This window comes from Sminthopsis crassicaudata, chromosome 2 (genome assembly GCF_048593235.1).
Source record: "Sminthopsis crassicaudata isolate SCR6 chromosome 2, ASM4859323v1, whole genome shotgun sequence".
Lineage (NCBI taxonomy): Eukaryota > Metazoa > Chordata > Mammalia > Dasyuromorphia > Dasyuridae > Sminthopsis > Sminthopsis crassicaudata.
In genome coordinates this window covers 396214539-396239822 of record NC_133618.1, presented here as the reverse complement: position 1 = coordinate 396239822, position 25284 = coordinate 396214539, and the positions used below count along the sequence as shown (strand labels likewise).

The following is a 25284-nucleotide window of genomic DNA, read 5'->3' as shown; positions in this document are numbered from 1 at the left end:
ATTGCTGATGTATGTCTCCATAGTGGAGCATTCGGACCTATAGATGTGCACTTAGGCTGTTGTGAAATATTGTGAAGAATTACTGGCGAGGTCACCAAATAAACCGAACGACTACAACATTCATTTTGCTAGTAAATGGGTTTGAGAAGAGAAAAGATGGTGCCGTATTTCCCAAGAGGAAGAGTAGGAAAACATATTGAGAAAAAGGGTGTGTTTGTGGGGGTGGGGGGGAATGAAAGGAACAAGAAAGCAGCATGGAGCTTCCAGGAAAGAGAAAATCAAAAAGAGTAGGGAATTCCTTTAGTTCCCTGGGCTCTCTGTAGTTCCAAACCAAACCTAAGACAACGCTTCCCTTACCATTCTGATCATGCCCCTGCTTTCTCTGCCCTGACCTCTAGCAGGTCCCCAGAATACCTGTATTTTGGTCATTCCCTTTTCTGGCAGGTGAACCAACACAAAGGCAAACTGCACACTAAATCTTAAATTTAAGTCCTTGCTATACTCTCTGTTACCTGTAAAACTGTGGGGGACTCACTTTTTCCGCTGGAACTCGGTTTTCATCTCTGTATAATGGAGAGTGTATATAGGATTAGAGATAAGAGACCTGGACCCTGGCTGCCCAAAACTCCTCTGGGCTGCTTGATTGCTCACGTGGCTTTGATGAAAGAGCCACCAATTCTGTTCTTTCCAGTGAGATGAAGGATTTTTAGGTCTTTCTATCCACCACTACCTCCTAATGTCCTTCCAGCCTTACAACCTGCCTTACCTCGATGCCCTCCAGCCTCCTGGCCTTTTCTGATCACCCTTAAAGTTACTGCTTTCCTTCTATCAATCACGTCCAATCTCTGCTGTATATATATTTTTATACAATTTCATATATTCTGTTTCCCCATTTGATGATAAGGCACTATCTATTGAATTTATATACTCAAGCTTTTAGCTCAGTACCTGGCACACTGTAGAAACTTACTAAAACCTTTCTCATTCATTCATTCATGGGGAGATGGGGAAAGGTGCAGAGAGATTAATGGCTTACCTACTCCATACGAAAGCATCATTATCCCCATTTCACAGAAGATGAAATAGAGATTCTCAAAGGACTTCAGTTCTCTAAGGAATTGTGCTAGGTCTTACATTTGTCTAATAAGTATCCAAGCTGAGATTTGATCAGCCTCCTAATTCCAAGTGCAACGGTTTTTCCTTTCCATATTGCTATTTAACAATTCAAAGCACTTTCAAAAGCACAGGCTCCTTAAATTTCCAGTGCATATTTAGGGGAGTCCCTAATTAGGGGCAGAAGCTAAAGTCCACAGTCACAGGCATACCCTTTAACCAAAGAGATGTATAGACTGACTTTTTAAATAGCTGTTAATATTCCTAAGTTTGGGAAGGATAACTTCTTGTCTTTTGGAGGAATGATGGCCAGAGCAGGTAGGAAATAACAGTTCTATTCAGACCTGAGCATACCCACCCTCCCTCACCCCAATTTATGTGTCTGGCTGTCAAATCCTTCTTTTACTCCCCTTGTGGGGACCCCACAAGTCAAACCTTTATTTTTGCATCCTCTCTTGGCAAAACCTGAGCCCCCATCCTCAGTGGCTACCCAGAGACCTTCAATGGCAAATGATGCCTCATTGAATATGTCAGCCTGAATTATCGGGCAGGCTCATCACATTAAGCAGAGACTCTGGCCTGGCAGTTTCTGTGTTCTGGAGGTGCCTGATTCAGCTGTCGAGCTCCCTGAGCCCTGGGAAATTCCAAGCACGGGACAATGTCCTGGAATGATGGGAGGTGCCTACAGGTCCTATTTTTCCTGTTGCCTTGTAGAGTGTTCTTTAAACACAGGTATCCAAACACCTAATTGCTTCTTCCTGTGGGAGAGGAAATCATAATATAAATAAATTATATTTACCCAGTACATTACAGATCATCAAGAGTTTCCTTCAAAAAACCTTGTAAGTCTGGAAATGGAAATATTTTCAACCCTTTTTTTCCATTGAGAAAACTGAGACCTATAAATCTATCTCCAGGATTTTATTTAACACATAGCAAGTACTTCATAAATGCTTTTTCATTCATTCATTCATTCATTCCAAGTTCACATAGCTGATGAGTAGCAGAACCAGATATGATCCCAGATCTCATGCTTTTTTAACCATTCCATAAACTAAAAGCTTTAGAGATTAATTTCCTTTTGTACTAGAAGGTAAAAGCATGAGATATATTTTAAATGTTGGAATATTGAAGTAAATAGTTTCTGCAATGTTCAAATACCCCAAACACCTAACTAACTAGTCACCATCTTTGACCAGAGATATATGAAGAAGAATATTTCAGTAACAACAACAACTCCTCCTACTACTAAAAGTTACCACTTATATAGTGCTTTAAGGCTTGGTGGGTTTGGGGGTGCGGCAGAGGAGTGGAGTGTTGTGCTTTAAGGTTTTCAATGTGCTTTGTATATCATGTACATTTATCACCACAGATAAAAGGTATGTCATTTAATCTTCACAACTGCCATATGAGGTTGGTACTATTATTATCCCCATTTTACAGATGAAGAAGTTGGGACTAAACTGGATGACTTGCCCATATGTTAAAAGGAAACTTCTTTGTTCAAGGGCAAAACTCAGGAAAAAAAGAGAATTTAAAGGAGTTGATTAAAAAACATGTCAAGGTAGCCACACATTGATGAGTAAAGATCAGCTGGACTCAACTTTTATTGATAACCTTTCCTTTGTTGAAGCAATTAGGATTAAGTGACTTTCCAAGGTCACACATGTTAAGTGTTTGAGGCTGAATTTAAACTCTGGTCCTCTTGATTCCAGGACTGGTGTCATCTAACAGCCCCTATTGCTAACTTTGGCAATGAAATAGAGACAATTCAGATAGGTCCACATCAGCAAAAAGGCGTGGGATATTGCATCTCAGGTCTTCCCCAATTGCAGCATTTTGAGGAAATGAGATTTTGAATAAGGGGAAGGGATTTCTACGTGCTAGCTAACAATTGGGGGATGACCTGCTACATGCTTGACTGAGTGATAGCTGCATCTCCCAACATGGACCAACACATAGGCCTGGAATGGGATCATGAGCTACTGTAAATCAGACAGGATATGAATTCAGGTCATCCTCAGTACTCTTTATCTGCTACCCCATCTAGTGGCAATTTAATCATATTTAGCATTTTAACAACTTTGACATCATTTCCTCTGATACAAACTATCCTTCAAGATAGAATTAGAAAATATTAATACTTCCATTTTGTTGATTGTATAGTATAATTGTCAGCCCAAAGGTGTCAAATCATTCATCTGAAATCATAGAACTCGTCGATGCTAAGCCTACCAGGTCTTCTAACTCTTCAAAATGTAAGGATCTTTCCACAAACCTATAAACCATTTTCAGGAGAAACAAATATTGTAAGGCCTAGTATATCTGAAAGAGATCTTAAAGGAGGAAAAGGGACCCACATGTGCAAAAATGTTTGTGGCAGCCCTTTTTTGTAGTGGTCAGAAACTGGAAGTTGAATGGATGCCCATCAATAGGAGAATGGTTGGGTAAATTATGGTATATGAAGGTTATGGAATATTATTGCTCTGTAAGAAATGACCAGCAGGATGAATTCAGAGAGGCTTGGAGAGACTTACATCAACTGATGCTGAGACTTACAGAACCAAGAGAATATTGTACACAGTAACAAGATTATGTAATAATTAACTGTGATGGACTTGACTCTTTTCAAGTGATTCAAGGCAATTCCAATAGACTTTCGATGGAGAGAGCCATTCACACCCAGAGAGAACTATGGAGATTGAATTTGTATCAAAGCAAAGCATAGTGTTTTCACCTTTTGTTATTGTTTGTTTTTCTTGTGATTTGTTCCCCTTTTGATCTGATTTTTCTTGTGCAGCATGATATATATGGAAATATGTCTAGAATATCTGTACATGTTTAATTTATATTGGATTGCTTGCTATCTTAGGGAGGGAGAGGAGAGAGGAGGGAGAAAAATCTGAAACACAAGGTTTTACAAAGATGAATGTTGAAAACTATTTTGGCATGTATTTGGAAAAACAAAATACTTAAAAAAGATTATAGAACCTAGATATAATGCTGAAAGGGGCTTTATAGGACTGTTAATCCAATATTTTCATTTTACAGATGAGGAAATGAGGCTCTGAGAGATTGAGTCCAAAGTCACAGTAAATGACAAGTAAATGGGACTTAAACTATAAATTATAAATCCATGTCCCATGTCTACTCCAGCAGGCTATTGTGAAAAATGGTAAGAGCCTACATTAGGCAATGTCAAAGGAGAGAAGGAGAATATGTAGAGTTGCTGGGAAGGTAGGAACAACAGTGATTTAGCAACCAATTAAATATGAAGGTTGAGAGTGAGGAATTAATGGCATCTAGGTGGCAAACTAGTGAGAGAGGGTAATGTTAGCCTCAGTAGTAGGAAAGAAAATTAGGAATCAGGTGGGGGGAGGGAGAAGACAAATTCTGTTTTGGAAATTTTAGATGTAAGATGTCTACAGGACATCTAGTTGAAGATGTCCAAAGAGAAAATGGGAATGTGAAACTTTGAGTTTCTGCTGGTTGAAGAGATCTAAAAATCGTCTACAGAGAAATAATTGAATCCAAAGGAGCTGATCAGATAAACAAACAAAATAAGACCCAGACAAGACCCATAAGGGATGCCATGTTTAGCGAGCATGACCTCTAGATTGAGATGCACCCAGAGAAATGGTTACCAATAAAGCAGAGGGCATCCAGGACACTGTGATTGGCAGTGTCAAAGGCTACAGACAGATCTCGCTACTTGATCTTCTGATTTCCCTGACATTTCCCTCTTCTTACTGTTTTCTTACTTTACTGACACTCCTCAGCTTCCTTTGCCAGATGTTCATCTAAGTCATGTCCACTAAGAGTGAATTTTCCTCAAGATTGTATCTAAGGCCCTTTCTCTTATACTGTTTCACCAGGTAAAAGGATGAGGATTCAGAAAAGGCCTTTAGATTGGATAATTAAGAGATCTTTTGGAAAGGGCAGTTTTCAGTTGAATTTGTAGATCTGAAGCTAAGCTTTGCCTTGCCACTCCAGCCAAAAATGATTAGAATCAATCCTATATATACATATAGCCTCTCATATACCTTAGTATCCCTCACTACAGCCTTCAATCAAAGTCTGGCTGACCACTTGTCAGGCAAGAAATTCTCCTTCAGGTGTGTATTATATTAGTTAGCTCTGAGACCTCTTCCAGCTCTGAGGCTGCTACCTCAAATTGCTCTCCGCCCTGTAGGTCAGACATTGAGAGTCATTATAAAGTTTCCCATGGACAAGGATATCTGTAGCAAAGATAAACAAGAAACCAAATGAATGATCCTGGTTCCTTTGAAGTCAAGGGCAATTCTGAAAACAGAGCGGAGGGCTGGCTCCTAAGAGACTGTCATAATGAAAAAGTCACTGTCAGAAAGCCAGGAAGGACATGAAAAACAATTTCATATGTTTGGCCCTTTAATGGAAACAAAACAAGGAAAACCTGGGACCTCAGACCATTTTCTTTTCAAGGAACTAGTCTCTTGGCAACTGTGCCCTGCAGGTCTGACACTGGGCACTAAATTAAGATGTCAGCTTGGAGTTTGGCTTCAACCCAGTGGGTGAGGAAATAAGAGCAAAACAAAGAGAAAATCTTGAAAAATGTAACAATGGCAACAAAATGACTTCCCTCAAAGTTTTTCCTATCTGCTTGGGTCATCTATCTTTTAGAGAGAGATGTATTAATTTAAGAGAATGATTTTTGGGGGAAGAGAGGTATCACACGTCTCAACACTGGCTTAACCATAGTAGCCTGGCAACTGGGTAGTGAAGTGGGAGCTAATCCAGTGGGAGAACTAGTAGCCTTTCCTTAAAGCATAGGAAAGGAGTATAAAAGCGGGATTTTTTACTGGTTGATTGAGGCAGTGCCTTTGGAAAAGACAATGGATGTAGAGCTGAAAGGAGTTTTGGAAACCATCTAGTCTTCGCCCTTCCTGCATTTTACAGATGGGGGCACTGAGGCCCAGGGAGTTTAAGTCACTTGCTCTGAATCACACTCTTGCTGTTATCACTTCAAGTTCAAGTTGAGTCAGGGATTCTCAAATCTTCCCTCTACTTTTTACTTATTAAGCAAAATTCATGTTTTAACACAAGGGGTTAAATAGAGAACCAGAGGCTGATGAGTGTTATGGAAAGTTCTTATGAGACTGAGCCATGGACAGTTCTGAAGAGGGAATATGTTTTTAAAAGATTGAGTTTCCAAAGCAGGACTTTGGTTCATTAGTGAAGTTTTTAGTGGCTAATAATAGGACGCTCACTAGTTCTCTTTCCTGTTCTCCAACTGAGACAAAGGCAAAGAATACAATTTGAGGATGGAAGAAAATTGCAGTAGCTGGCTTTGAGCTGAAGAGAATGCTTTTCATATGGTTTCCATGCCCACTGTTTTGAGAAACAGGATACAATTTGCTCTATTCTAACATCCTTTGTCCATCGTCTTTTGCAGGTTCCTGTGCTGAGACCCATGGATCTGATGGTGGAAGCCACACCCAGAAGAGTATTTGCCAATGCACACACGTATCACATCAATTCCATATCGGTCAACAGTGATTATGAGACCTACATGTCAGCAGATGACCTGAGGATAAACTTATGGAACTTTGAAATAACCAATCAAAGTTTTAGTATCCTTTGTGGATTTTTATTATGGAATTATGCAGTGTCGGAGGGGGAAGTGCCCTTGGTGATCATCCAATTCAAGTCCCTTATTTTGTAGAGAAGGAAACTGAGTTCCAAGAGGGGAACAGCTGGCACTAGAAATTGGATCTCTTGACTTCCAGTCCAATGTTTAATTTAATCATGCTGGTCAAGTTGTAGCATATTCAACCATCATAATTACACACAATAACACTGTGAAATGACATTATTAGTCTACAAGGCTGATTACATAAAAACTCTGATCATACCAACAAAGGGGGAGTTTCATCTCTTCTCAAGAAATTCATTACAAGGGGCAGCTAAGTAGGGCAGTGGATAGAGCCCTGAAGTCAGGAGGACCCGAGTTCAAGTCTGGTCTCAGACGTTTAACACGTCCTAGCTGTGTGACCCTGGGCAAGTCACTTAACCCCAGCCTCAGGGGAAAAAAAATCAAAATTAAAAACCAAGAAAAGAAATTCTTTATAAAAAGGTAACTCTTGGTAGGTAAGGACCACCTGGGCATACCTAGTGACATTTTGAAACGTCCATGGTAGGTGATGGAGTGTCTTATAGAAGCAGCAGAAGGTAAAAAGCCCAATAATAATAGAAATGAAAGAAATGAAAATATAATTATGGAAAAATAAGCGGCTTCCTTGCAAAGTGTTGAGTACACTCTCATTGTTAAGCTTTAAACAGATGTTAAAAGCCCACTTATTACAAATTATGCTTATTATACTTATTACTTATTATTATAACCTATTGGTTGTAGGTTAGTTTAGATCCCAGCTTTTTAAATTGTGGTTCACAACCCCATATGAGGTCTCATAACTGAATGTGAGGGTATTTGATTTCTATATTTATTCTGTATACCTACATACTCATGTAAAAATTTCTCAGGCAAAAAGGGGTTGCAAGTAGAAAAGGTTTAAGGAACCCTGGTCTAGATGGCCCTTCTAATGCAAAAATTGTGATTTTATATAATAATGTCATTTTTCTAAAGCTTGCCTCACGACACCCCTGTGAGATGGGTATCATACGTGTTATTATACCCACTGTACAGAGCGCTGCCCAGAATCCTAGTGAACGTGCTGTTGAGCCCGGTTTGGGCTCAGTCGCCTATACATGAATGCAGCATCAGGGCGCCCACTAACATGGTGCCCATGGGTGGTGTTTTCTTCTCCTACTTCAGTTCTATTCCAAGAGACAGATGCCCAAATTCTGCTCATCCGGCTGTCATTCTACAGTTCTGCTCAGGTGACATGCTTGCTGAATTTTGCCTGCAGGGCTTAAGGCTGGGGGATGGGGATTTCTTTAGGGGATTTAGGAGGCAGATGCCTTGGGGAAAATACGAAGGAGAAATATTAATAGTGTAATTTGAGTTATATTCTGCAGATGTGTGACAGACTGCCAGGTGCCAGCATACAAATGAGACCATGCCATTCACCCTTAAAGCAGCCAGATGTAAAATAATAATTGTAATCATGAGAATAATGATAACTGATATCTATATAGTGCTTTTCAGCCAAACTGCCCTAAGCGCTAAACAGACTTTACAAACTGAATCACTTTGCCCATTGTCACTGAGATGCCGCCACCTCTGGGTAGAGAGCATGGCCCTATAAAAATACCCCCCAGCTTGAAGGTCTGAAATCGTTATGAATTAGCTCTAGCTTCTATAGCACCTTTTTCAAAATAAATCTCTATAGAACAAGAGAAACAGTTTAATGACAAACTAGAAAAGTGGATTATTGGAATTTTACTTTTCCCCATTGTTAACCTCTGCTCTCCTGACCCCAATCATCTGGGGACCTTATTAAATCACCCATTCCATTCTAGGCCTCCCTTCCCTCCCTGAAATCCAAACCTGTCCTATGATGCTGATCACTAGACCCTTGACATTAATTACGTGAGATCTTAGTATTAAGGTAGATCAAAGCAATCTCTTAGGACGAGGGCTAGGTGCTCCGGACTGATCCTCAGCGACTTGTGCTATTCATTTTTTTCCCTAGCATCTATGGTACTCTCAAGCTCAGAACATCCAGAAATTAATTTTGTCCTTTAAGAAGCCTTATGGCATAATTAATAGCCAAAAGGACGCAGTGATGGACAAATTAATTTCTTAAAACCGCAGTTTTCTTCTCTGTAAAATGAGGTTATTAGTACCTGTGGCACTTTACTCACAGAGTGGATGTGAGGCTTTAATGGAGAAGAGCTATATAAAAGCCAGTTATTGTTATTTCATCTAGGCGGTACAGTAGATAGAGAGCACTGATCCTGAAGTCAAGAATACCTAAATTCAATATGGCTTCAGACACTGGGAAAGTCAATTAATCTTTCTTTTTGTCTGAGTTACCTCATCTATAATATGGGGATAATAATAGCACCTACCTCTCGGGGTGGTTGTAAGGATGGATAACAGTTATAAAGCTTAGCATATAGTAAGCACTACATAAATGTTGGCTAGAAATAATAGTATCAGAAATAATTTGATCTCTCTTTTGAACAGAGGAAATTAATACTTAAAGGGGAAAATTATGTCAACAGGCTAAATGTGTTTTGATTTACAGGGGTCCTTTTCTCATTAGTTAGCCCCCTTCACCATCCTAAGAGAGAGTCATACTGTCTGTTAAAATTAAGATAAAGTTTCTCTCTCTGATATAATAAAATCCTGTTTCTATCCCATGTCCAGTAGGGTGTATGTTGCAATTGCTTTCTCAGCCATGAGGATGAATTGCTCCATCCGTTTGATCCAATTGGTGATCCATTATGGAAAAAAACAGAAAATTCCACCTGTGATTATCAGTTTCTGAAGGTGGAGGTCACTGGACTGCTGAGGGAACTTACCTGTGACCTGGGCCTTATCCATGCTTTAGCTGAGAGGAATCTTAGCTGTGCAACTGAGAATGATGTGTTGATCTTATGCTCATCTCAAGACATCAGGTGTCTCCTTTGCTATATGAGGCTCATCTCCCCCTACTAAGGGACAGTGACTTTCCATTAAGCCTGTATGACTGAGGAAGCTTTTCCTGGGAAGATTTGGCCAGCATGAGGCTTCCTATGCTGCCTTCTTGGTAATCCTGCCAGGGAGTCAGAAGAATGAAATTCTCTCCAGTTAGCATCTTCTGAGATGTAGATTATTGATACAGACTGTGTAGCACCATGTGCAGAAATCATCCCCCATCCCTTAGCAGTGTCTTTAAAGGTGCTCGACTTAGCACAAGTGGCTTCCAGGTGTCTTGCACATCTTCTCATCCGAGATCAGCCTTGGGACCTTCAACTCCTTGGGGGTTGGGGGGCCAGAATTTCTCCTTTTTGTTGCATTTCCAGGGAGAATTTAACCAAGGCTTTATCTCAACAGATGGGAGGAGGCTTTGCTACTGATGGCATTTCCTAGTTATGCATTTCCCCTGCATGTTTACCTGAAGATTAGTACTGACATGGTCTGGGCTTGCAGCTGCTTCTCTATTTAGTAGAACGCCCCTGGCAAGGCCAGGTTGGGGCAGAATTATAGAGTCAACAGTTTATCATCACTGCTCCTCCCCACCTCATCCTTTTTAGAGCCCTTTTCTTCCCTACCTTAATAGCACTTAGACTACATTTCATCCATAAAGACATTCTTGCTGTTCCCATTTATTGGTGTTGCAAACTCAGTATTCTCATTTTCTTCAGGGTCTTGCAGTCATCCAGGAATATCACCAGCTAAACTTTTTATCACTAAGTTTCCAAAAATCATCGTCATAAATTTAGATCTAATAGGAGTCTAGAGGCTTCTTCTTCAGCCCCTTCATTTAAAGATGAGGAACTCGGGCCCAGAGAGGTTAAGGGAAGTGCCTTTGATGACATAAGAAGAACCAGAATTCAAATGCACATCCTACACCCCAAATGCAAATTGAAATACAATGGAAATAGTACCAGGAAGCCCATTCGGGGGGATTTATATTTCTAAAGGGCACACCAGAAGGAAAGATATTTTCCTTTAATTTTAGGAAAAATTAAGGAAAGGTATCACCTGATTTGAGGACAGAAAACATTAACAATGCCCTTCTCATCATCAAGAACACAGGATCTGGAATCAGGACCTTCAGATCTCTACTCAGATACTATTTGTGTGAGCTCTGACCCTTATGTACCACCTCTGTGGACTTAAAGAGCTAGAACAGGTATTCTGTAAGGTCCCCTTCCATTTCCAAATATATGATCTGCCTAATTGCCTGTTCTAAAGGGCAATCCTTGCTCCAGATGTTTGCAACTCAGTAAATATTAAGGAGCAATAATCATTCTCTCTTTTGATTTTATCTTGTCATCTTCGCTCCATTACTTCATGATCTTATAAACTAAACGCTCCTAGATTTAGAGCTGGAAAGGAGTAGTCATTCCTCATTCTACAAATGAGGAAACTGAGGCACGGAGAGATCAAAAGATTTGCTCAGTGTAAAACAGTAATTTTTTGAATCAGTATCCAATAATTCTTTCAGAGTCCAGTGTTCTATTGACTATAACCTCTAGAAACTTGGAAGAGATTACACATGTGTTCTACCTACCACCACAACCTAAAAAGTATCTCAATTAGCTAATTAACAGGTATTTTTTTTAATTGGCATACATATTCCTTCTCTCCCTCCCATTCCCAATTAAGAAAGAAAAAATGAATAACCTCATTGGCCATGTCCACAAATACATATATCTCAGTCTGTACACCAAGTTTTTTCCTCTTTATCAGGAAGTGAGTAGCACTTCTGTCCCATGTCCAGTAGAGTATTGTCAGATTTGCTTTCCTAGCCATGGGGATAAATTACCTCATTTTGTTATTTGATCCTGCTGGTGATCCATTATGGAAAAACACGAAGTTCTACCTGTGACAGAGTATCCTAAAAGTGAAGGTTACAGGATTGCCCAGGGAACATTTCATTATGATCCTCCAGAATCTTGCTTGAATATCATGATGATCAGAATTTTTCTAAGCATTTAAAAGTTGTTTGTCTTTATAATATTGATATCTTAGTAAAAAAAAAATTCTCCTGGTTCTGCTTACTTCACTCTGCATCAATTTATGCATGTCTTCCCAGGTTTCTCTAAAACCATCTTTTTCATGATTTCTTATATCAAAATAACATCGCTTCACACTTATAATATTAGTAACTTGTTTAAATTTTTTTCCACACTCTTGGGCATTAGCAGGCATTTGTTAAATACTTTGTTAGACTCCTGGAATATAAATATAAAAATGAGAAGATTCCTGCCCTCAAGAAGCTTATATTCTACCTAATCTACCCTATTGTAAATTCTTTTAGTACAGACTTGGAGCCTTGCACATGTTAAAGTCAGAATCCAAAAAATTTATTGGAAGTATATCTCAGTCTCTCAAAACTCACTGACAAGATTTGTGACCTTTGAACCAAAAAAAAAAATACGTATCATATGTAATCAGATTTTTAAAATAAAAAGACTGAAATTTGGCCTGGAAAATACGGCCTCAGAGAATCTTAAATGTTCTCTCAAGAGCTTGTGATATTTTATTTTCAAGGCAAAAAAGTAGCTTCTTTTCACCTTCATGATTGGCAGCCTCTCTGAGGTATGACGTAGAGGGCCAAAGTTTATAATCATCAGGTAAACTTAGATTCCTCCCTCTAGATTGAACTGATCCCTCTGCTACTGATGCAGACATACAGAATGGAAACCTGCCCAACTCCCCAAGCCTGATGTGGCTATGGTAGATGATTAAAAACAGCATTACCCCCAAACAGGAGCTCATCACTGTCAGCACACTCTGCAGCTATGGCACAGAGACATCACATCAGAATGGAAGTTCTGACAGATTGCCATCAACTTCAAAATCCAAAAAAAAATCAAGCACCAACAGTTTATTCCCAAGTTAATTCTTTGGAACAAATTAGACACTTTTGTGTTAATAATTCTTGCCCGCCATTAGCAAGAAAAATAGCTTGTTATTTACATGCATTATCTATTACCGAATTACTAAAATAATTAAGTTTAATCCAGTAAGTATTTATCAAGCAACTACCTAGAGCCCTATACATTATCTCGTTTGATCTTTGCAACAGCTCCATGAAAAATACAAAAGAGATTTTGGTGCTTATTTGATTTTGTTATATTTTAAAAGAGCAGACCTTTATTTCATAGGTAGGCAGAACTCTGAGTAAGGAGAGATCTCTATCAAGATTATGATAGGGGAATATATATGTATGTCCTATGTATAAGTATGTCTTATAGCATAAATATTATGTAATAAGTTTTTTGCAAAAAAAATTAATACTGAGATAGTATATAAATTAAAATTTGTTAACTAATTGAAAAAAAGTTTCATGATGAGGTGCAGGAAGTAGTTTAAGGAGAATATTAATATCGACCAACATCAGCACTTGGTCTATAACTTACAGTGGAGATCTGCTCAGGACACTGAAAGACTGACTTGTCCAGCATCCTACATTCATATGTGTCAGAGGCTGGACTTGCACCCTGGTCTTCCTCACTACTTAAAGGGTAGATGGGAGAGGGAGAAGAATAATCTCTTGTAGTGAATGTGATTTAAGCTGAGCCTTGAAGGCAGTCAAGAATTCTAAGAGGCAAAAGGAAAAGATTCTAAGTATAGGAAATAGCAAAAGTTTTTGCTTTTCTGACTTGAGAAAAAGAAGAAAACTTCTGTTTTGTTCGTTGTGTTGTTTGCCACACAGAGTCTAGTTGCTTCACTTCCTAGCCCAAGCCCGCTTGTTTCTGCTGTCAGAGGGAATCGTGTGTTCACATCTTGAGCTTGGCTCAAGGAAAGGAAAAGGCTTTGCAGATTTCTGGTCACCTTAGGCCTTTAATGTCATTGATGGTAGTTGTCTTTTTACCTGTCTGAGGCCTTCCGTTAGGATTTTAAGCCCTAGCTTAGGAGACAACCCAATGCTGTGGTCCTCCTTCCCTTTTAGCCCCTTGGCTTCTGGGCTCGGGAGCTTCACCTGCCTCTGCTTACTTTCTCCAGCTGCAGAAGTCTCCCAGGCTTCCCACCCCCCTCTGGCTACATCCTTGCAATTTGTCTGCACTCTGTATTAATAAGGCACGTGCTAAAGACTCAGGATTGGGAGTAACAGATCTGTCCTGCCCCAGGGTTAATTTAATAGCAATCTGCTGGCTTTCCATATTGTATATTAGCTGTGAATCTCCTAGCACTGCCTTTGCCTCTTAGGGCTCTGGGACAACTGGGAAATCTAGGTAGAGAGTTACGGAAGATGCAGAAGAGAAAATTGTCTGTCAAAACCCATCATTTCATTTTAGAGGAGAGATGGGGAGCCGTGCATTGTTCATCTTTTCTCTCCTTCCTTCCAGAACTGAAGGGCACAGCTGTTTCCACTAGGGGAAAGCAGTCCAACAGGGTAACAACTCCCTTTTATTTACCTTCTGGGGCAGATCCTCCTAACGGGTTAGGAGGCAAACAAAGGTGAGATAGAACCGAGTTGCTATCCTGATAGAGTTAGAAGGTGCACTGGCTCTGGAGCTCTGGAGTCCAAGGATCTGGATTCAAATCATGTCTCTGGGGCTACTTTATGACCTTGGACAAGTCAGTTGGGCCTCAGTTTCCCCTGGGAGACAGCTTCTAGTTTTAGATCTCTGATAGCCTATAATACTTTGATGTGAAATTTAGAGACTAGTAAAATTGCTAGATTCATTTTATTTATTTATTGCTGAAACAATTGGAATTAAGTGACAGGAACACACAGCTAGGAAGTATTAAGTGTCTGAGGCTGGATTTGAATTCAGGTCCCCTTGACTTCAGAGCTGATGCTCTATCCGCTGCATCATCTAGCAGCTCTCAAATTGCTAGATTTTTAAAATGTAGAAGGGCAAAAATCTAATATAGCGACTTCATGTGATCATGATGAGTAATTTGATTTCTCTGAACCTCATTTTCACATTTGAAGTGGGAATAATAATACCATAGGGCATGATAGAGTGCTTGCAAAGAGCAAATGGACTAAAGTGCTTTGTAAACTTTAGTGTTATTTGAAAGTCAGCTATTATTAGTTATTATTAGGGAGAGAAATGTCTTCATCTGTCAAATGAGCTGCAGACAGAAATGGCAAACCATTCCAGTGTCTTTGCCAAGAAACTCCTAAATAATGTTACAAAGAAACACCGAATAACAATGAAAATACATACACAGGTAATAGTCAGTACAAGTACTATACAGAGGTGCAGATTAAGGGGTTCTGTGAAGACCAAGAGGGAAGCTCATTGCTAACAGGAGGTTCAGGGAAAGTTTCTGCAGGAAGAGGCATTTGGGTTGGATTTTAGAGGGTGCACAAGGACTCAGTAAGCAGGAGGAGAAAGCATTCCAGGTATAGGGAATAGAGTGTCCAGAAGAGTGGCGATGAGGAAGCAAAAGGCCTGACAAGTGAAAGGTGATGGGGGAAGAGAAGAAGAAAGTAGAATTCCAGGTTTTCAGAATATATAATATGTGGAGTAGAGTGGGATGAGATAAAACTGAGAAAAATAGGTTGGTACCACACCGTGAAGAACTTTGGATGTCAAGCAAAGGAGTTTAAACCATATTCAGTAAGAAGGAGATACTGAAAATGGTGAGCTGAGAAATCATCTGCCAAGATCTATACGTAAGGAAGGATAGTTAGGAAGCAGTGTGGGAGATGGAAGGAAAGGACAGGGGAGTAGTGGAAGCTGAATTAATGAAAGCACAAGGCTCCGTGGCAGAGTGAAAGTAGCTGGAATTCGGTGCTAAACAAGACTGATAATGAGATAGCTTGTGTCAGATTTATTTATTTTGCCCTAAAAAAGCCCTTTACTTAAGGAAATAGGAAAGATGGCTTGAAAAGAGAGCTAAATAAGTAAAACCTAAAATAACCACTGTATTTTTGCAGAGCAACTAATCATTGAATAAGTAAAAGAGGTTTAATGAGGTACCATGTGCATATGCAGGCTTTTTTTCCACTCCCTAACAGGGGTTGAAGATCCCCAGGGAGTTGCTTAAGCTGAGGATTAACCCACTAGCCTTCAGAACCCTCAGGGAGTGACACAGGTCACCAGGAAAAATGATTTTGGTGGCTCAGGCCTGGCGCCCATGTGGAAGTCATCTCAGAAAGAAAGTTTTCACTTAAACCGATAAGTGCTTCCAGTCAGAAGGTAGAGGCTGGGTCTAGAAAGGGCTGCCTCAGTTATAGAAGGTGTTGGAGTCAGCCAGCTCCACCCCAGAAGGGGCCCCCAGAGCTTGGAGGCAGCTTTTCAAAGTAACATCCACAGGGGCCTTCCATGGACATGTTCTGAGGCAATGAGGGATGGGGAAAGATGACTGGGCTGGCTGAGTATTGCCTCCCTCATTTTCAAAAGTACAGATGCTCATGGTTTATTTTTAGGAGACAAAAAGAACTGTTGATAAAACATGCTATCCTTCCTCCACAAAGCTGGGAGGAGCACGTTTTTGAGGAGGTTCTTTTTTGGAGGAACTGGTACAAGTCTGAAAGTTGACATCAGATTTTCTTGGGAAAGAAATAACAGCAACTGTACATAATGCAGGTTCTCTGGGGAATGAAGCCGTCCTTCTCTCCACATGTCCAGTCACTTACCAAGTCTTGTTATTTCTTTCCCTTCGCCATCTCTTGCAGACAATTCCCTCTCTCCCCTAATACCGCAATGCCCCCAGTTCAGGCCCATACCCTGTCTCACCTGCACTGGCCTCCTACCTGGCTTCCCTGCCTTTCCATTCTCCCCACAACTGTCAAAAGTAATTTTCCTAAAGCACAAATATTAGTGTGTTGTCTTCCTGCTTGGTAAATTCCACTGACTTCCTACTACTTCCAGGACCAAATATAAAGTCCTCTGTTTGGCATTTAAAGCTCTCCACAACCTGGCCCCTCTGCCTTCCCATTCTTACATTATACTCCACCCCACACATTAAGGGATCAGCCCACTTTCCCCTGTTTCTTGTGATTCACACACAGTACCCCAATCTTGTGTTCTTGAATTCCATGTCTGGGATGCTCTTCCTCCCAATCTCCAACTCTTTGATTCCTTGGCTTCCTTTAAAACTCTGCTCCAGAAACACCTCCATTTGTGTTCAAATGTTTCACTCATGTCTGACTCTTCATGACCCCATTTGGGGTTTTCTTGGCAAAGAAGCTGAATTGTTTGCCTTCTCCAGCTCATTTTATAGGTGACACAGCTAATAAATGTCTGAGGTCAAATTTGAACTTCTGATTGCATGCCTATCCATTGCACCATTACCTCCTATAGGAGGCCATTCTTGGTCCCCACTTTCCACTCCCTCCCAACTTACAAGTGTATTCCCCTCTAAAGATATCTTCCATCTACTCTACATTTATCTTGTATGTTCTGATTTATGTAGATTATCTCCTCCATTAGAATGTAAGCAATTTAAAGGGGTAGGGCTTTTGTTTTTTATTTGTATCCTCAGTGTTAGCACAGTGCCTGGGCACTGTAAGACCTTGGGGATTGGTTAATGGACATGAAATACCATGTAAAATTTTAAAAGAATTATGTAATTCTTTTCCCTATTACCTAATGGTAACAATTATGTTAGCATCAGCAGGACATAAATAACATTTATTAATAGATTATAGTTCTGTTTATTCTTCTATTTGGACTTTTGTACTGAAATTCTATTGATGGAATTAGGATTCCCAAATGCAAGATGAATATTAAACCATCCTCAGAATCAGGAAGACCTGTCCTTGACACATTCTGGCTGTGTGACCCCAGATAAGTCACCTAAACTAGTTAGTAACCTCCAGTCTATGCTCTAAAACCATACTTTTCAAAACAAGTGTCAATATACATTGTTAGAGGAAGTTTTTCAAAACAAGTGTCAATATACATTGTTAGAGGAAGTTTCTTCACTTGGAATTCCTTATGCCAATGAAACCACAGTCCAAATTTTAAAAATATTCCTTTGGCATTAAGTGTTTCTGACTCGCGCTCTTGATGCAGGGGAAAGATGCTAGATTTGTAGTTAGAAAATTTGAGTTGAAATCTTGGCTCTGCCACTGTGGGACCGTAGGCAAGTCTAAGGCAAGTTAATCAAGTTTCCCTATCTATAAAATGAAACAGCCTAGATGACTTCTTGTGTCCCCTTCAGTTATAATTCTGTGATCTTATAATTTTTTGGTAGTTGGTTATTTTGTGCTAATTACAAACACAAAATGAGAGAATAGAATCATGCAATCCAAAGAAGAGAGATTTTCTTTGGGATTGGAAGACAAAAATCAAGTTTCTAAGAATGTATCTTCCAATTTTAATGGCCTTTTTTCTTAATCCTCATCCTTTTTGATCTGTTATGGATAGTATTGACTACCCTCCTTTACTAAATTCTCCTACTTCAGTTTTCTTGACATCACTCTTAGATTTCCTTTTATCTGTCTGATCACTCTATCTCATTTTCATTTGCTTGATCATCACCCACATCCTACTGTCTTAAGCATTAGTTCTTCAGGATTCCATCTTGGATTTTCTTTCTTCTCTCAACCTTATTTGTTTCGATGAAAGCAGTTATTTCTACAAAGGTGATTCCAAAATCTCTCCTCTCTCTCCAATCTCTTTCTGAAATTCCAATCTCCTGAAATGATATCTTCACTTCAGAACCAATTCTTTAGATTACATTTTTATATCTATTTTCTCTATTCACACGGCCATTACCTTAGTTCAGAACCATTTTCCTTCTTCGCAAGACTAGAATAGCTTCTAATTAGCTTCTCAGCTTTCAACCTTCATCCATCTGCAATTATAGTTGCCAAAATAGTTTCCTTACATCATAGATCTTATTACTTCTCTACTTAAAACCTTTGGTTCCTATTGCCTAGAGGATAAAATTCAAATTCCTTACTTTAACATTTATAGTCATTCATCAAGTGTTTTCAACCACCTTTCCAATCTCCTTTCATGTCACTTATGCATTTCATATTTCATGTACTCTACATTCTAGCCCAAGTAGATGACTCTCCATTCTCTTAATCCATTCTTCTCACATATCTCTTGACTATTTGCATTTACATAATTTATTTTGCATGCCTACAATATACTTGCCTCCCCTCTACTTCTCAGAACCCTTATCTTCTTTCAAGATTTCATTCAGGTGCTACCTTGTCCTAGAAGCCTTTACTGATCATCATTTGTTAGTTCTTTCTCCCTTCCAACTATTTTGTATTTTCTTACATGTGTTCACATATTTCCATCCTTTCCCCTTTCAATGTAATGTTATTTCTATATTGAGGACAGTAACAGTCTCCCTTTTTCTTTGTATCCTTGCCAAATCTAGTGCCTTTCAAAGGGTAGAGTTGAGTTGATGAACTGGGTTGCTCTGAGCTGAATTCAGTTTGCCTTTTAATTATGAGATGGATGTAAGAGATTTGAGTGTTTTGACAAGAGAAAAAAGATAAGAAAAAAAATTCACAAGTCTGTCTTAAAGTAGCCAGATGTCCGTGTGTGAAATGCTACTGATATTTTAAGGTAACTTGAATAAAACAAAGTTTGATTATACAGAAGAGGACAAATAACCAAGTGAGCTTTTGTATTTGAATATGGACTGATCTTGTAAGTAATTGTCCTGGGAGCTGAATTTTCTACTATGTAAAATGGCAAGTGATGTTAATGTAGGGAAAGTACACCATCTCTCTGAACTTCACTTTCCTTATATGTAAAATGAAAGGATGGTCTCTTCTAGTTCTAAATTTATGAATTTGCAAGAATGAACCCCACATTTTACCTTTGAAACACCCTTGTATCTGGTTCCTTCCTTGACCTGCCTGTGTCAGATATCGTGGACATTAAGCCAGCCAACATGGAGGAGCTCACGGAGGTCATAACGGCGGCAGAATTCCACCCACTCCACTGCAACACCTTTGTATACAGCAGCAGTAAAGGGACAATCCGGCTGTGTGACATGAGGGCATCAGCCCTTTGTGACAGGCACACAAAATGTGAGTAGTGCCCATGATGCATTTTGCACAGGGGAAATGGCTGTTGAGGGTTGGAGGATGATTGGGTATGGTCCAGGTCTAAGAGTGGGATTCCCCAGGGAGAGGGTTTGGAAAACCCTCAACTGTGTTATCTCCACTTTTTAGATGTAAGGATGTACCCAAGAGTGGTCCAATCAATTTAATTGCATGAAAAGATGAGAATCCCTTGTTCTGAACAGGGCTTCTTACACACAACGTGTTCATCCCCATCAATGCTTGGGACTTTGAACATGGCACCTTGGGACAGAGAGAAGCGTTCCCTTGCCCTGGGTACTTGTCACAGTTGTGGTAGCTCAATTACACCCATGGACTTGTTCTTATAAAACCAGATAAAGATGTCTCATTGACTACTGACTAACTTAGGAGAAAAAACTGAAGAACAAGCTAAGATGGGAGATTCCATCCTTTAACTTTGTCAGGCTGCTCCTGGTCACATTTCTTTGTAAAGGAAGACCTCTTCAAAGTCAGATAATCCTTCCACCTTGTTTAAAGTTTGAGCTGAGTTGACAAAGCTGCTCCTGGATACTCTCTATATAAAGCCTCCTCATAATAGGGATTTTTGAGTGTTTCAGTCTTTATATTCTTAATTCTTCATTTATTTATTTATTCTTATTCTTAAAGTACAGAAGCATTGTTAAAAAGAAATGTAACTCCTAATTCCAAGTTTTTCTCCCTTTCTCCTTTAGCTCCCCCCTTCCCAAGACAGCAACTAATCTGATATAGATTATACATATACAACTGTTTTTTTTACCATATTTCAATATTAATTACATTGGCAAGTAAAAATCAAAATGAAAGGGGAAAGTGAGTGTTTCAATATTGAAAAGTCCTTTAGATATATTCAAGATGCCTGACATGGTGTGCCCATTTCTGTTCTGAGCACTGGGAGGGATGCTGAGGACACATCAGAGATGGTTCTTTCCTTTAAAATTCTCCTAGACTGGTTAGAGAGCTAAGATGTGCACATTCACTTCATGATCAATTAACAAACACTGATTAATTGCTTACCATGAGCCAGGCACTGGGCTAGGAACTAGGGGTCCAAAAAGTGAAATAGATTCTGCTTTGTTGGAACTTGGTCTAACCAAGGAAAAAGACATGTTCATATAAAGGTAAATGCAATCAATAAGACATTAAGTATTTCATAGATACAAGAAAATTTGAAGAGGAAAGAGTCAGGAGGTGGAACAATGAGAAAAAACTTTATGTGAAGGTGGTAAATGAACTGAACCTTGAAAGAAACTAGGGGTTCTAAAACACAGAGGTAAAGAGGGAGGTAAAGAAAACAGAGGAGAGAGAGAAAAAAGAGAGAAAGAGAGGGAGAAAAAAGAGAGAGAAAGAGAGGGAGGGAAGGAAGAAGAGAGAAAAAGGAGGAAGGGAAAGAGAGAGATAGAGATAGACAGACAGGCAGACAGAGACAGAGAGAGCGTACGGTTATGGAGGTGATGAGAAAATAATACAGATCAGTATAGAATCAAGTGCCCAAGCATTTCTTGCAAACCTTAAGTTCTATGTGCAGTCAGGAAAGAGAGAGATCTCTATGGTCTACACATCCTGGGAAGAAAACTTGAAAGGTCTTCATACCAAATTCAATAGTTAATGGATGGTAGCATGGTGGTATTTTAGGTTTCATTTTGTGTGGATTATCTCGGTCTTTTTAACAGATGGAGGAAGCAGCTTCCTCCCTTATTTTTAGGAGAAATAAGGGTGACCCTCTCTTTCCAATACGACTGTGAGACTGAACAGTAAAGGCCAAAAAGCAGAAAGTAAAAATCTTTCATTCCCATGCCTTTGGTTTTAATTTTTAATTCTAAAGTACCATACCTGCTGTGATTGTGTAGGGTTCTGGAGGGAGGGGGAATCATGGGGAGGAGGCAGAAGAACAGAGATGGAGAGTTACTTTCCAGCAACCCTATCTTTGTTCATTTGACATAATTGTCTCATCTTTTCCAAATCTCCAAGTTTGATCATTGTGAAGAAAGTAAAACACCCAAACATTACTGAATTTGTCTTTCCAAAATCCCTACAAGGGCCAAGATTAAAGGCCCAGAAGGTAAATCAGTCATTTTGTAGCATGGATGAGATTGGCTGAAGGACTTTAGAACTAGGCTTCAGGTCAGCCTCAGTGTGATGAATTAATCCACTTTAAAAAAATTCATCCAACACTTTCTGTATTCTATGAACTGTTCTAGGTTTTGCTTGGGCTGCAAAGACAAAAATCAAGCAAGTCTTGCCCATTAGAACCTTGGGATTCTACCAAGAGAGATACTATGTACATATAGAAATATGCACAAAATACCAGGTATCCCAAAAGTCTTAACTACAGTTTTAAGCTACTTAAGCAATTAAACCTTAAAACTGCACTAAGATTTTTATACCCTGAATGTGCAAAATAACTCATGGACTTTGTGGAAAAAGCAAAATAGGCTGATCATTATAGTCCTATTTATCATAATTACAGGAGAAGCCTGACTGGAGGGGAAAAAATAGGATGATCTGAAGATTTATTCAAGACAGAGAAAACATACACTGATTGAAGGCAGAAAGGGAAAAGTCAGTAGAAAATTATTAGACTACTATTACTAGTGTATGGTCTTAGGTAGCTTGATGGCACAGTGAATAGAGTGCTGGGTCTAGAGTCAGTTATGTGTATGTGTTTGTGTGTGTATGTGTGTGTGTGTGTTCTCATGGATCTTTTTTAAAATTTATAATAGACTTTTATTTTTCAAAATACATGCAAAGATATTTTCAACCTTCATGCTTGCAAAACCTTGTGTTCCAAATTTTTCTCTCTCCCTCCCCTAGACATAAAGCAATCCAATATAAGTTAAATATTTGCAGTTCTTCTAAAGATATTTCCACATCTGTCATGCAGCCCAAGAAAAATTAGATCAAAAGGGGGGGGGGATGAGAAAGGAAAAAAAAAACAAGCAACAGCAACAACAACCAAAAAAATGGTGAAAATACTATGCTTTGATCCACATTCAGTCTCCACAATTCTCTCTATGGATGCAGATGGCTCTGTCCATCACAAATCTATAGAATTGCCTTGAATCACCTCATTGTTGAAAAGGGCCGAGTCCATTACAATTGATCATTATATAATCAGTTGCCGTGTACGATGTTCTCTTGGTTCTCTCTTCTTAGCATCAGTCTTTCCAGGTTTTTATAAAATCAGCCTGTTCATTATTTCTTATACAACAATAACATTCATAGACCAAATACATTCATAGACCATAACTTATTCACTCATTCCTCAACTGGTGGACATCTACTTTCTTTCTAGTTCCTTGCTACTACAAAATAGACTGCTCCAAACATTTTTACAAATGTAGGTCTTATTTTCTTTTTTATGATCTCTTTGGGATACATACCTAGTAGAGACACTGCTGAATCAAAAGGTATGCACATTTTGAGATAGCCTTTTGGCCATAGTTCCAAATTGCTCTCCAGAATGGTTGGATCAATTCACAACTCCACCACAATTGTATTAGTGTACTAATTTTTCCACATTCCCTCCAGCATTTATGTCATCTTAGCCAATCTGAGAGGTGTGAAGTAGTACCTCAAAGTTATCTTAATCTGCATTTCTCCAACAATAGTGATTTAGAACATTTTTTCATATGACTAGAAATGGTTTGAATTTCTTTGTCTGAAAATTGTTCATATCCTTTGAGCATTTATTAGAGAATGGCTTGTATTCTTATAAATTTGAGTCAATTGTGTGTGTGTGTGAGTGTGTGTGTGTGTATATACATATATATATATATATATGTATTAGAAATGAGGCCTTTATCAGAAATATTGGATGTAATTTTTCTGCTTCCCTTTTAATCTTGGCTGCATTGATTTTGTTTGTACAAAACCTTTTTAATTTAATATAATCAGAATTTATCCACTTTGCATTTCATAGTGTTCTCCACTTCGTTTTTGGCCATACATTGCTTCCTTCTCCACAGATCTGAGAGGGAGACTATCCCTTATTTTGATAATTTGCTTATAATTACCCTTTATGTTTAAACCATAAACCCATTTTGACTTTACTGTCTTAGCTATGGAGTTGGTTCAAATACAGCCTCAGACACTATGTGATCCTAGATAATTTTAGTGCTGTTTGTCTTAATCCAGTGAACAAAGAAATGGGAAATCACTCTGGTATCTTTGCTAAAAATTGCCCCATGCCCCCCCTTTCCCCAGGGGAGTCATGAAGAATCACTATCGACAGGAGCAAGAAGCTGGGCTCCATGTCATACACAGCTGGCTGGCTGAAAGGCTGAAGCCAGGCAGACAAAAAGGGTCAGTGCCCAGGGATTGAGGGCTAAGGGAAGGCTTTAAGAATTGGGATGGGGGAAGGTTCCAGAAGAGGCGAGTACTCTGAGGACTTGGAGATTCTCCATTCCCACCCTGCCCTGGTCCCCACAAGTAACCCCCAAAAGCAATTTCATCTCTTCCTTCTCTATGCCCCCTTTCCATCCCCCCATATATCGTCACCTTTCTATGGCTGCTGTGGAACCCATAGGGGACTCCTGATCCAGAATTTCAGTTTCAAAGAGGGCCCGAGTTTTCTATCACAACAACAATATCTGGTTCACATCTGTCTTCTGAACAGAAGAACTCAAGACAGCTAGATAAACTAATAACTGGAGATTCAGTTTTCAATCATGTCCAACTCTTTGTAACTCCATTAGGGGTTTTCTTGACAAGGATGCTGGAGGGGTTTGCCGTTTTCTTGTCCAACTCATTTTACAGATAAGGAAACTGAGGTAAACAGGGTTAAGTGACCATACAGCTGGTGAGTGTCTGAGGCCAGATTTGGCTCTCTGTACCCCCCCACCTACCCTGAGTTCCAGTCCTACCTCAGACACTTAACGAATCAGTGACCCTGAACAAATCACTTAATGTCTCTCCACCCTACTTTCTCATCTGTAAAATAGGAAAAATAATAGCACAGATTTTTATAGAATTGTTATGATGGATCAAATATTAAAATGATGGATTAAATATTAAAGCATATAGCAAACCTCAAAAAAAAACCCTGCAAACCTATAAAAATAATTAATATTACTGTCTATATGACCTTTGGCAAGTATCAACCTGCCTGGGCTTGGTTTCTTTATGTGTAAAAGGAGCTGGCCTCTAAGGTCTCTTCCCGCTCTAACCCTAAGTCCCTGTTAGGACCATGGGAACCTTTGCTCAGTCTCCCAAGGCAACATGAGCATTAGTACTGTACTGCAGGGGGTGCAGAAGTCACTGACCCCGTCCAGTGCCCACACTGCTTGGAAAGGTCAAGGCCACAGACCCTGGGGGTTGTGTCTGCCCAGTGGACAGCAGCCCCACCCATCTCTTACTGTTTCCCACTTCCAACACCAAGGAGGACTTGGCTTCCAAGTCCATTTCCTGGTATAACTAAGAGTTAAACAAGTTCCATTTTTCCAGCTTCTCCAGAGCAGCAGTCTTCAGTGTCATAAACACATGTCCCTTTGTTCAGCAGTGGCTGCCAAGCTCCTAGCCCCCCTGCCTCGTCGAGAGCCAACTGAGAAAACCAGTTCAATCTGACCTCTCCCCTGAC

At 39.5% G+C, this 25284-nt stretch overlaps 1 protein-coding gene across 5 annotated transcripts in view; it reads left to right on the top strand.

Annotated features, from left to right (window-relative positions):
* Positions 1–25284, top strand: part of PPP2R2B (protein phosphatase 2 regulatory subunit Bbeta) — a 457959-nt gene that overhangs the window by 393993 nt on the left and 38682 nt on the right. For all 5 annotated transcript variants that reach the window (XM_074291738.1, XM_074291742.1, XM_074291741.1 and 2 more), the window contains exons 5-6: positions 6545–6722; positions 19512–19676. In XM_074291738.1, the coding sequence (XP_074147839.1) occupies positions 6545–6722; positions 19512–19676 (343 nt within the window). The remainder of the gene's footprint in view (positions 1–6544; positions 6723–19511; positions 19677–25284) is intronic.